This window comes from Neopsephotus bourkii, unplaced genomic scaffold, assembly GCF_033783945.1.
Source record: "Neopsephotus bourkii isolate Nb327-2 ecotype Australia unplaced genomic scaffold, CSIRO-AGI_Nbou_v1 NB_126, whole genome shotgun sequence".
Classification (NCBI taxonomy): Eukaryota; Metazoa; Chordata; class Aves; order Psittaciformes; family Psittacidae; genus Neopsephotus; species Neopsephotus bourkii.
Genome location: NW_026900643.1, coordinates 1,476,267 through 1,489,612, shown reverse-complemented (window position 1 = coordinate 1,489,612; position 13,346 = coordinate 1,476,267). Strand labels below are relative to the sequence as shown.

Sequence of the window (13,346 nt, the reverse complement as noted above, 5' to 3'; positions counted from 1 at the left end):
TTAATTAAAGCAAAATAAGGAAAAGTTCTTCAACTGAAAAGCCACTCTTCAATTTATATTCACATATTCATAGATTGTTCACATCTGGGAACAAACCTATCAAGGAAAGTTGAAAATGTTTTAATTTGAAACATCCTTTTTTCATTTTAATATGTTAAAAGGGTCTTGCCTATGAATGAATTAATTACTGAGTCCTGCTCAGAGGCAGAATTAGTAACAACTCTTGTATCTGTCTGCATCTCATTATCAGTGGTCCATATTTAGCTTTGGGGTCTAACAGGCAGACTGATCAGGTCACACTGTGGTGGTTTAAGTTGTTACCAGTCCTGGCTGCTTCACTGCGTTGGAAGTCACCATTTCTGCAGCTTAAGCAGCAGATGGAGCCTTGCTTGCTCCTCATCTCAACCCCATGCATCTTACCTGTGACAGGAGCTAAAATGCCCAACTAGATAAAAGCATGGGCACATATATTCTGCAAAAACAACATGGTATCTTAGGAAGGAGGAAATAACTGCAATATCTTAAGTCCTTATCAGTTTTACCTCAGGCCGCATGACTCAGAACTCACACTGCAAACCCAAAGGCAAGTGTTTAGTACATGCTTAAACACATATAAATGAAGACTAAGCTCCCTATCAGGTCTTAACTTGCTTAGCATAGGATATACTAAAATCTGTCCCCTTGTCTATGTCTAAACTTTTACTCTTCACCTTCCTTAGGGCCTTGGCAAAAATCTTACTGTAGACAGGGCAGATTCACTTTTAATGTGCTACTTAATACTAGCTGACTGAATCATAGAATGGCTTGAGGTGGAAGGGACCTAAAAGATCATCCAGTTAAAACCCCCTGCCACAGGCAGGACCACCTTCCACTAGACCAGGTTGCCCCAGTCCCCATCAAGCTGGCTGAAAACACTGCCAGGAATGGGGCAGCCACAGCTTCTCTGGGCAACCTGTGCCAGCGACTCACCACCCTCACAGGGAAGAATTTCTTCCTAATATCTAATCTAAATCTACTCTCAGTTTAAAACCTTGTCCTACCACTACCTGCCCTTGTAAACAGTAACAGTCCCTCTCCAAGCTTTCTTCTCAGGCCCTTTAGCCACTGGAAGCTGCCCTAAGGTCTCCATGGAGCCTTCTCTTCTTCAGGCTGAACAATCCCACCTCTCTCAGCCTGTCTTGATAGCAGAGGTCCTCCAGCCCTCTGAGCATCTTTGTGATCTCCTCTGGACTTGTTCCAGGTGTATGTTCTGAAATAAACCCTTTGGTATCTTTCCAGGAATAAAGCATGCATTAGGCATGACCAAGGTTTTACACTACCTACTAAATAAATGTTAATATTTACAAAAAGAAATGTGTTAATACAACACATTAAATCCTAGTCTAGACAAAATCTAAGAGACATGCTCCTTTATCACAAAGGGTGCATATTTGTAATATCTAACCTATAGAGTGAATGTCATTTGCATCCTTGAGGCTCCATTGCCTGGCCTGATCTGTGCAAATGGTGCCAAGTGGAACAGGACACTGCCACAGAAGCACCAGCTACAGCCCCTTTGACCTCTCTGCAATGCTTTGATTACTGTTAATTTCAAAAAGGGCAGCTGCTGCTTGAGTACACTGTCAGAAACTACTGCCAGTGTGACACTTCATGCCCATTATTAAAAGCTCCCTGGGCAGTGACTATAACCTAAAAATCTACCATTACAATTGTATATGTTCAAATAAAAATATTATGGATTATTATGTATTTTGAAAGCAGAGGCAATAAAGTATCTTCTGACAGGCCCCAATTCGGCTTACAACAAGTATAATCTTTCAAATCTCCCAATTAATGTATTGCTTTTTTAAATGGTTTGATCATAATGGCAGTTAATTGTTCACCTGGGTTCTGCTATCTTTGCAGATTAAGACTTCCCAGTGAACTAAAAGGGGCAGTAAGCAATTCAATGGCAGTGTCAGACTATTGGCTTAATGGAGTTAACTGCAAGTCTGGAAAAAACACCATTTTTTCATTGAAAAGTGTTAGTTGCAAGAGATGAAGCAGTTAAGAGAATCTCTCATGCCAACTGAGTAAAACCAAAACCTTCTCGAAAGCTGAAGCAAACACTTACCTTAAAGCTAAATGAGTTTCTAGAAGAGCTTGAACTGTATTGTTCAGTTTTTGCTAAGTTGCTATAATAATTGTCAACTTTGATACTGGCAGACTTGTTAGAAACTGGATCATCAGTTATTGGGCAGATAAAATAACTGTCTTCATCATCACTATCAGCATCAAGATAATTCCCAGAGTTGGCTGTAGTTGATCTGGCATTATCAATCCCTTCCATACGAAAAATAAGGTCCTCATCTGCCATGTTTGTGGGACGTCGGTTTAACTCCTGCAATGATTAAAACAACCACCATTCCAACGCACATGCAAATGAAGGGAAGAAGCTAGGTGGGAGAAAAACAACAAAAAGGTTGTTATTAAAAGAACAAATGATGCACAAAACTGATGTCAGAAAACTGTTGGCAGAAAAAACATCATTTGCATACGGCTCCATAAAAGCGATCCCCAAGTTCCCACATGTTGTTTTGAACACCTCAGTGCTAAATTTGGCTATCCAGAAGGCACTCACTTTTTAATGTGCTACACGATTGAGAAAAAGAAGATAACCAAGTACAGAACTATGAAATCTGAGGACTGCAAACACCACCTATTATTGCCTCTGGCTTGCAACACGTCCTCCTCTGAATGTTTTTATTCTTCCTTACCTAAAATGCTGAGTTTCACAACACTGGTCTTAGAAACCTGAGGGGGTTTTAACTCAAACCACAGTCAGGTTTTCAGATTTTTTCAGGATAAGTCTTTTCAAGGACATTGCATATAAATTAATATCCAGATGAGCCAAGAGTTATCACTAAGACAACATACAAAATTGTTCCACAACTGCTGAGATTTAAATTAGCTGTGTTCACTTCAAGCAAAGCACTTACTCTCCCTGGTTAATAGTTCATTTAGAAAGGGGATAGAAAGCTTGATTTTCTCACTGGTTATTTCAACTTTGTAGTAGCTTCTTGGATCCTAAGAGAACAGAATATGCAGGGTTTGGCTTCTCCTGGGTCCTAGCTCCAAAATAAACTAAGCAAACTGAAAGTGAACGCAAGTGTGAGGCAGACAGGTCAAGGATTTTCATTAAAATCTGCTCAGCTATTTCTAAGCTCAGAAGGTGACACTCGGTAAATATTTCACTGAGGCCTTCTAACACATTAACCAACATTAGAAGTGAACAATATGGTACATTTCATATGGGTACCAAAATTGCAGCTCTGCAAAGTCTCCCATTTTACCATAGTTTTTTCCAAATCAGTGACACCAGTTTTTGGGAGGCAGAGTACAGATACTGCACAGCCCAACTGCTGCAACAGGTATGTGTTATAAAAAAAGACAGGTGAATCATGAAATGCTTCTCTGTAGCTCAGGCTCCCTTTCCACACCACCAGGATTCTAGCTATCAAGGCAAATATGAACAGTGTCATGGTTTAATTCCAGCTGGCAACTAAGGACCACGCAGCTACTCACACACCCCAACAATGGTGGGATGGGAGGAGAATCAGAATAAAGGTAAAACCCATGGGTCGAGATAAGAACAGTTTAATAATTGGAAGAAAACAATAATATAATTGTAATGGAAAGGGAGACAACAAAAAGAGAGAGGAATAAAACCCAAGACAGACAGGCAATGCACAGTACAACTGCTCACCACCCACTGACTGATCTCCAGCCCGTCCCCAAGCAGCAATTACCACTCGTCACCCTGCAGCCAGCCCTCCAGTTGATATCCTGAGTATGCCATTCTATAATATGGAGTATTGGAATACCCCTTTGGCTAGTCTGCATCAATTGTCTTGGCTGTGCTCAGTCCCAGCTTCTCATGTACCTCTTCACTGTCAGAGCATGGGAAACTGAGAAATGTTCTAGTACTTAGCAACAACCGAAATATCAGTTTGTTATCAACATTATTCTCATACTAAATCCAAAACCACAGCACTGCAGCAGCCAGGAGGAAGAAAATTATCTCAGTCAAGACCATGACAACAGCCACAGTGGAGCAGGTCCATGATTCATGTGATACCAGGTGCTTCAAAGAGCAAAGAAACCTGCACAGAACAGTATCCCATCCCTACACACACATTCTTCTAATTGCTGATAGTTCATCTTTTCTGAAATCCTATTTTCATTAACTGCACTATCTCTGGGTTTCAGAGTCATTTCACGAAGTCTCTAACACCTGTCTTTGTCGAATCTAATGACTTTCTGTAATGACTTGAATACCCAATTGCGTCAAAAGCTCAGACCACACTAAAGAGAACACAGACCGAGGTGAAATGACCTTTCTGCCATATACTTTTGTTGATTGTTTCTTCTATACATACAACTGATTCCCCTATGACAATATCCTGCTCAGAGCTTTCCATGTCACTCTGCTGTTTCCCATTGCATTTTTAGTCAATGCTGACATCAATCAGTAAATATGATTACGACCAAGCTGACAGCAGTGAACAACCTGATTCATTAAAACCACCAGGAGAAACCAAGTCCTGGACAAGAACGTAGTGGGCATCACCACAAGCACTGCAGTGAACAGAGAGCAGGTCTGCAGAGGACACCTGTATTGAGGCTGATACCCTCACCATCCATCTCTTAGGGATTTACTTCAGACTAACTCTAGTCAGGTCTCAGGAAGTGGGTACTATCAGTGGCTACGCTGTGTTCTCCAGTCAAGATTCATGCACAAGGATTCCAGTTTGCAAGCACTGAGACAGCTTTCAATATGAATCAAGGTGCAATGAGCTGAGATGATCAGACTTGCTTCAGAAGTGCTTTTCTGATCAGAACAAAAAGCCAGCGTAGACTCACACACAGGAAGACTGGAAAGGGGCAGACACACAAAGGACTGGGCTACTGCTGGATATTACTGTATTTTCTTTTCCTTAAAAATAATAAAGCAGATTTACAAGCCACACCATGGCTCTTAAACCACTATCAGAGCTTACAGGTGTTTTACTTGAAGCAACCAGAAAACAGTAACAAACTTCTAGGCCCACTCAAATTAACGGAAATATTTTCTCTCCATTTTAGTTTTGATTATTCATATTGCTCTGCTGCATGAAAAACAGGAAGGGGTTAGATGAATGCAAAGTAATCATCCAAATCTTCAGGCTGATTTAGCCCAGTTTAAACAAATACTTGCTGGTAAGTCTGCCACAGTGGATTTTGGCTGTTCAGATGGGTCCTGTGAGTGTACTGATGTCAGGTCTGCCTGTTTTGTTCTTATTTAGAGGGCAGAAATAGACCACACAAAGCAGCAAACCATGATTTGTTTCACACAACTTATGGCTTAAAATCCTTTTGGTCCTGGAGCCCTAAAAGCAAAGATTTGAGCTTACAGAATATTGCACTTAATTTGTTAATTTAACAGAATCATAGAATAGTTAGGGTTGGAAAGGACCTTAAGATCATCAAGTTCCAACCCCCTGCCATGGGCAGGGACACCTCACACTAAACCATATCAACCAAGGCTTCATACAACCTGGTCTTGAACACTGCCAGGGATGGAGCATTCACAACCTCCCTGGGCAGCCTATTCCAGTGCCTCACCACCCTAACAGGAAAGAATTTCCTCCTTATAGCCAATCTAATCTTCCCCTGTTTAAGTTTTAACCCATTACCCCTTGTCCTATCACTACAGTCCCTAATGAAGAGTCCATCCCCAGCATCCCTATAGGCCCCCTTAAGATACTGGAAGGCTGCTACGAGGTCTCCATGCAGCCTTCTCTTCTCCAGGCTGAACAGCCCCAACTTGCTCAGCCAATCTTCATATGGGAGGTGCTCCAGTCCCCTTGTCATCCTTGTGGCCCTTCTCTGGACTTGTTCCAACAGTTCCATGTCCTTTTTATGTTGAGGACACCAGAACCGCACACAATACTCCAGGTGAAGTCTCACAAGAGCAGAGTGAAGGGGCAGAATTGTCTCCTTTGACCTGCTGGTCACGTTCCTTTTGATGCATCCCAGGATACAGTTGGCTTTCTGGGCTGCAAGCACACACTGAAGCTGGCTCATGTTCATTTTCTCACCAACCAACACCCCCAAGTCCTTCTCCGCAGGGCTGCTCTGAATCTCTTCTCTGCCCAGCCTGTAGCTGTGTCTGGGATTGCTCCGACCCAGGTGTAGGACCTTGCACTTGCCATGGTTAAACTTCATGAGGTTGGCATCAGCCCACCTCACAAGTGTGTCAAGGTCCCTCTGGATGGCATTCCTTCCCTCCAGCGTATCAATGGAACCATACAGCTTGGTGTCATCAGCAAACTTGCTGAGGGCGCACTCAATCCCACAATTTGTTCTCAGTATTATATATTACCCTTCTTTCCAACATCCATCTAATGGAAGAATCAGCTGTTTCACAAGCTAGAAAAATGAGATGTAGGAACAATCAAAGCCCTTGGAAGAGATGTAAGTCTACATATGTTGAAGATACCTGCAGCTACAAAACAGGATTAGGCGGAATTTCAAGATTTGGCCCTAATGCTGGCTGTGCAATTTAAAGTAACTTAACTTCAAAGTGTCCCATCAATTGCGTAGTTCTATAGCAACCTCAGCCAACCAGTTAAATCTGAGATTTTCACACAACTAGCCTAAAAAGACAACCATAAAACAAGGTTTTCAGCTTTGCTTCACTGTTATTCTTCAATCCAGTGCATACTGAACCTTCTTTGTCCATTGAACAGTACCACATAAATACACTCCTAGAGCAGTATTCACAGCTGCAGACTTACACCACAGCTACTGAGAAGATAGTCACCACAGAGACAGTGCCTTAATGTATGGCACCTTTCACTAGCAACATTATGCTGCTGGTTACTGCCTTTCTGACAGAGACAGCATTCCCAGAGCTCAGCAAGTAACAGAGGTAACGCCAGAACTCCTACATTAGGCAGCATCAGCTACAGTAAACCACTGCTGGAGGAAGTCTGAGCCAACTCATCTGACTTTGCACTGAAGCAGCTTTGGAGCATTCATATAATCAGCTCTTCTAGCAAAGACCACACACCAGCTGCTAATTCTGGAAAGAGGCAGTAGTGCACAACTGGAAGAGGAAAGGATTCTCAGCTGCACTACCATTTTTACTGTGATTATTTTACTGGAGTCTAACAAGTACTTGAGAACATTAACTTCTACTTAAAAACAGCAGGTGTAAAATGATGTTCAAGTATGGGACTAACTCCAGGATACACTGTAGTTCCTTAACCACAACTGCCATCCTGTACTTGTTTCCACTACTGCAGTCACACACACATAAGCAGATCCAACAGGTCCAAGGCACTCTGAGAAGCAGCAGCAGGAGGAATGCAGATTTATGGCAGCAGTGATTGCAAACATTCATGATTTCTGACTTGCTGTGTAAATGGAACATCACCACACAAATCCGTTTGTAAAGCTAATCATTACAGAGCTCTCAGTTTTTCTTGGAACCATACTTCTTTTAAAGGACTTGTGTTTACTTTGGAAGAGTTTTTACTAAAAACCTTCCTCACATAACATGCTCTTTAAATCAGAATCTGACAACCAAACTTTAACCTACACAAACACTGTGCTAAACCTCACAGTTTATTTCATAAAAGTAATATTAAAAAGCCCTAGCTGCATCCCAAGGCTTATAATCTCTGCTTTTGCATTATGGCATAAAGCTGTAACATCTAGGAATTCCTGTTACTATTGCTGCTATGTTTTAATCTCTTAATTTTTAGTATCTATTACAGCTTTCCAAGGATTTGGCAGCAAAGAGGAACTGCACTGAACCTAGCCTGCAGTACTGCATTATCACATACAACCTGTGATTCAAACTACCTTCTCCAACCCACTTTGAAAATTCATTCCTTTTTTTCTTTAATCAACCTTGTATTATGTGATCAAAAATGAAGATACTTTAAAATACTGTCACTTACTAAATCTGCTCAAGTCTTCATCAATTTTGGGAGTTTTCCAGTATTTTTCTTTCTCTTGCCTTTATATCCAACAACCACACCACCAGGAGGGGCAGGTGAGTTGTAAGGACAACCCACTATGTTGCCCAGCACACTGCCAATGCAAACATAGATAAACAGAGGGGGAAATTCACATCAGAACTGCTAAAACATGTCTTTCTTCTTGTAGGGTGTCTGTTGCTACAAAAATGCTGGGTTTGGTGGGACCCTTGAGCAAGGCCCCACAGCTGCCTCAGCATTGAAACCTGCCTGAATTCATCCCTAAGAGCCAAGTGATATGAATGCTCTAGCCAACAAAAGAAGGGACAACCAGAGCACTTCCAGCTACTTCTTAGCAGCTGTTTCAGCTCAGACATTACCCTCTGAGTCTCTTCAGAAGCATTAAAGCAAGAATGAGCCAGTTCTCCCCAGTATAATACTACATCCCTTTTGGTTGACCACCACATCAGCTAAAGCCATCTAGCAGGATACCTGTAACAGGCAGTTTTTTCTTCCAAAAAAGTGCTTTTCAGATTAACATTCTTTTAAAATACAGATCTAAAATTTAACCTAAGTAACTCTTTGGGCTGTGCATCCTAGTATTGTTACAATCTTTATGAACTACAGACACAAAGCTATGTTACATGGTCCATAACAACCCCACTAACAATGTTAAAAGTCCTACAGCATGTTACAGAACTGCTTGTTGTTTCCAAACACCAAACTGACTCTTGTAAACTGTTCTCATCTGCTCCACACACTGGCAAGAAAACAGGTTTAGTGAGTCAGGGTAAAAACTGCGATAAGAAACAAGATTAAAAACACAGAGATGTCTCAACTCACTGCCTTCCTTCGACACACAAACTTGGGGTTACCAAGTACAGATCTTCTAATGAGAAGCCTTTACTTCAGTTCCCTCCCAGCATGTCACTGCTGCAAGCATGATGGCACAGATCACATTCAGTTTGCCTGCAAGCACAGCTGGGATAACACACTGCGTTTAGCCCCAGTGCTGGGAGAGCAGCGATGCAAAATTCATGACAGAAACGGGAGAGTCCATCTGCACCAGCTCGGAGCACAAAGCATTGAGACTCAAAACCCTGTGCGAGGAAACACACTGAGGCTTCAAACACACAAATGGCTTTTAGAGCTGTGAGCACTTAAAGCACAGAAACGACCCTTCTCAATCAAGTCCACGCTTCTGCCAAACACACAAATACTACATCGATGGCAGCCAAAATGCGAGAATACCAAAGTAGAGAAAATGTACTTTCAATTTAACTTTAAAAAATCTTCCCTTTTCCATTAAAGGCCGTGTTATTTCCACACGGAACAATTAACTATCACCGAGTTTTTCCACTGTCCCGGACACATGCATGGATAAAACTGCTCTCTCCAGGCGTAAGCGCAGGAGTGTTGCCCAGTACAAATATACCAGGCTATTTTTAGGGCACTGCACAAGCTCAGGGCTTGGCCGCCGGCCTTTTACAGCCCGTAACCTCCAGGTTGTTCATTTCTGTAATCAAACCCGCACATTTCGCCCTTTCCCTCCACACTCTGAGCAGCCTGGCGACGGCTCCCGCGGGCCCGAACCCCCGCCAGCGCCGGCCCCGCACCGCGAAGGCACCTACCGGGTGATCGCAGCCCGGACTCACCGCCCCGGCAGTGCTGGGCGCTCCCGCTACAGCCGCCGCCCGGTTCTCGGCAGCGGGCGAGCAGCCAGCCCGTGGAACAGAAGGGAGAGGAAAGGAGGCGGGCACCGGGGCCGCCCTGTGAGGGGAGGAGAGGCAGGAAGAGGGGCCGCCCAGTGAGGGGGAGCAAGGCGAGAAGCGGAGCCACCCCTCACCTCAGAAACCGCGCGTCCGGAGCCGCTCGTGACTTCCCAGGCACTCTTCCTGTGAGAAAATCGATTAAAACTTGAGGCGAACCCCCCCGATCAGCACTGTTTGGTGTGCAAGAGAGGGAAATCCCGGGGCAGAGGGAGCAGAACGTGGAACGCCACGCGAAGCCATGTGTCCAGAGAGCTGCCCGCAGGAGCCGTGTCCGAGTTTTACTTTTCATTTCTATTTCCACCGGGTTTGGAGCTCAAAGGGGAATTGCCCGTGCCCGGGGCGCCCACGAGAACGGAGCACTGCACTGCACCGGCCCTGTGGGGAGGCGGAGCAGACGTGGGCAGTGACCATAGAGACTGGGGGGGGGAGGGGGGGGGCTCTGTGCGTTTCAGGTTGGCTTTTTCACCTTAATTCCATTGCAGTGCTCCGTTTCCCCATGAGAAATGGTAGAATCATGCACCAAATTTCAAGTTCAAAAGACCACATTCTCATTTTTCCTAAAATGCTGGCTTTCTGGGTTGAAAATGCCCATGTTTAGCTTTTCCTCAAGCTAGACTCTGGAAAATTTAAGCAAAACTCTTTATCCTTTCATGGGTTACATGGAAATGGATGTAGATGGGTTCCGGCTTAACTGTATTATGTCAGCCTGGAAAAAGTTTGCCACTTTTACTGTAGTTAAATCTCTTACTCATGTAAGTAACCCTCATTAGTGCCTTCCACCCTGAGCAGGGGTTACAAAACAGAGACTGGACGATGCAAGTATGTCCTTTGTGACAGACGAGTGATCTCTTGCAGCATCACAGACAAGAACGCACAACCCCTGTGCTTCAAAGAGGGAGGCAGCACAGAAACGCTGCTGCAATGCCAGTGCTGGGATCATCTTCAGGAAGAGGATTACCAGTGTTTAATTAAAACCACCCAGAACAGATGCTCTGAGTCTCTGCCAGCAACACCCACCTGCCACCACCATTACTTACACAGATAAAATCATCTTAGCTGGGGGACTGGAGAAAGCAGCACATCTGCACAGGAACACTGCCTGCGACTGGAGGGTGTCTGTAATTCTGGCAGCAATTCCCAGCACTGTGCTGAAGGTGCGAGCCCTCGTGTGAGATTGTAAAGCAGAGACATGAGTGAACTCCCATTTAATGCCACCTCCCACAGGGACATTTCTGGGTAGCCTGAAATTCCTGCAGAGTTAAGCTCCAGTTAAACACAGTTGCAATGTTTGTGGATAAACTAAGTGCTTTTGCCCCATCAACACCAGGATATGAGTCTCTCCATTTTCCATTCTGTGGGCAGCCCAGCTGAGCACCTTGGGAAAAGCAGCACCCCAGGGCCTGGGAAGAGGGCAAGCTCATCAAATGAATTCTGAAGGCCTGGTGGAAGCCAGATGCCTGGCTCCCACTGCATGAAAATGTGTTGATAACGGTTAAAAAAAAAACCAAAACATCACCATCTGCTATCTTAGGTTACTGATTAACATGTGATACATGAGCACAACCGAATAGTCATGAGAGAAACTGGCTTTAAAATCATGCAAACACACAGCACTGTTTTGGATTAAAAGGATGACTGTATCATGCTGTATTTCCTCATGGAGAGGGTTCTGCTAAATTAGGAACATAGGTTATACCATCTCAAGCTACATACTTTTCATGCTTTTAAATAAGCCAGCTTTGGCACCCTGATGTAAGGGTGTACTCATTTTCAGGTTTAAGCCTGGGGCTTCTCTATAACATTTAGTTAAAAGAACAATCAGTGATGATGAAACAGTGTTGGATGAAATACTAAAGGTTTCATCTAATATTAAAATGATCTAATATTGCAAGCATCTAATACTGAAATTAGATGTGAGCCCAGATGCACTGCATCTTCCAGTTTTAGTTTCCTGTTTATCTGTTACCTATTATATCCTTAATGCTTGAGTTTGATTCACTGTTATTTTTTTGTCTGAAAAAAATTGAAAAAGAAATTAAAAATGGCAACTTAGGAAATTGGTGACCTGCAAGTGCAATATGTCATTCTTTCATTTAGTATGCTCAGCAATGCATATACGTATTTTCCAAGAGCACTGAAGCTTGAAAAGTTCCAGCATGTTTGTGTTAAATGAGGTTCTGTTTCGAAATTGTTGTCCTAGGGAACTGTTGGTTTTGAAAGGAAAGAGGAAAGCATGCCCCTGACAACACTGAACTTCCATTGAAAATCCAGCTGAAAAATTGCTTGTAAGTCAACTAATTATTTGACAATTTGTACCTACATACTCCTGTGACAGTCCCTTCTTACACGGCAAATTTCATTATCTGTAAACCCCCCTGTGGTAGGTGCATACAATATACCTGCATAGAACTTCCTGGAGCACCAGTGCAGGACTTCCTATGGGAAGAAAAGCAATGGCAGACATAATTTCTATGTATTATTGTAATCACACAACATTTAGCCCTGATGTTTTTTAGCTCAGTCCACAGTAATTACACAGATTCCTCCTGCAGGCCTTCCGGAATAAGGGAATTCATCTTTCTACTCACCAGTGGCAGCTTGAATCTGGCTCTGGTTGCCAAACCCAGCTCCTTCACAGGACAAGCTCCTGCCTACGCCGTGGTGAGCTCAGCAGCAACGGGCAGGCAAGGCTTCAACACGGCAGGACGGAGAGCGAAGCGTGAGCAGCCGTGCCTACAGCTGCGTTTGGTACTGGACTTCGCAGCACCATGCTGAGCCGCACCCCAAAAGGGCCCTCCCCTTTTGGATGAGAGTGATTCAGATGAAGGCACGCTGTGGTGCGAGGGCGGCAGCGCTCCGGCGGTGGTGGGCCAGGAGGCTACAGTACCCACTGAGAGAAGCTGGGGGAGAAGGCAGGGGGCTCATTTGTGGGACTGGGTGTGGTTGGACCCTCTTCCTGCCACGGAGATGTGTGCAGACCCACTCTTGCGGTAACGGCTGCCCTCGACCCTGCCTGGCCACGGCACGGCCACCCACGGGGCGACAGGTCTGCGCAGCGGGGCAAAGCCGTCCTGAGGACAAGCAGGCGCTCCGCCAGCGCTGCTGTATAAACAGGCCACGGGGCAGCCCTTTGCCGAGGCACTGTGGCCTGTGCGTGCCATAGACAACACGGGTAACGCGCGGCCCAACCGCACCGTACAGCGAAGAAGAGCCACGATCCTACCTCCCCACGCAGGTCACGCGGGCAGCGCCCAGGCCACGTGTACAGCCTGCGCCGGACGCGCGGCAGCGGCGCCACCTATCGGCCGCGTGGAGCGGGGGCGGGGCCTGGGGCGGGCCAAGGGCGGTGGCGATGCCCCCAGCAGCCCGGGCTTGGAGACCCAGGTGGAGAGCGGGGGGGCCGCGCCCTGTTGCGCGGCTGCGCTTCCCGGCCACGGGGCGCACCGGCTGCTTGCGCCGGGAGCCGCTGTGGTATCGCGGGCACGGGTGGGCGGTGTGTACGGGTGGGTGGGGAGAGCGCCGGCGCCGCCCCCTGAAAGAGGCCTGGCGGGCGCCTGAGCAGCCAGGC

At 45.2% G+C, this 13,346-nt stretch overlaps 1 protein-coding gene across 2 annotated transcripts in view; it reads right to left on the bottom strand.

Moving 5' to 3' along the window:
- The window catches only part of EEF2K (eukaryotic elongation factor 2 kinase), a 30,196-nt gene extending 20,496 nt beyond the window's left edge, over window positions 1-9,700 (bottom strand). Inside the window, exons 1-2 of one of the 2 annotated variants that reach the window (XM_061367430.1) lie at window positions 9,638-9,700; window positions 2,114-2,435 (exon numbers count right to left, since the gene is read on the bottom strand). In XM_061367430.1, coding sequence (XP_061223414.1) covers window positions 2,114-2,356 — 243 coding nt within the window. In that variant the 5' untranslated portion in view covers window positions 2,357-2,435; window positions 9,638-9,700. Of the gene's footprint in view, window positions 1-34; window positions 607-2,113; window positions 2,436-9,637 lie in introns of those variants that run through there. The other variant, XM_061367440.1, reaches the window with a different exon arrangement.
- Between the last annotated feature and the right edge of the window lie 3,646 nt (window positions 9,701-13,346).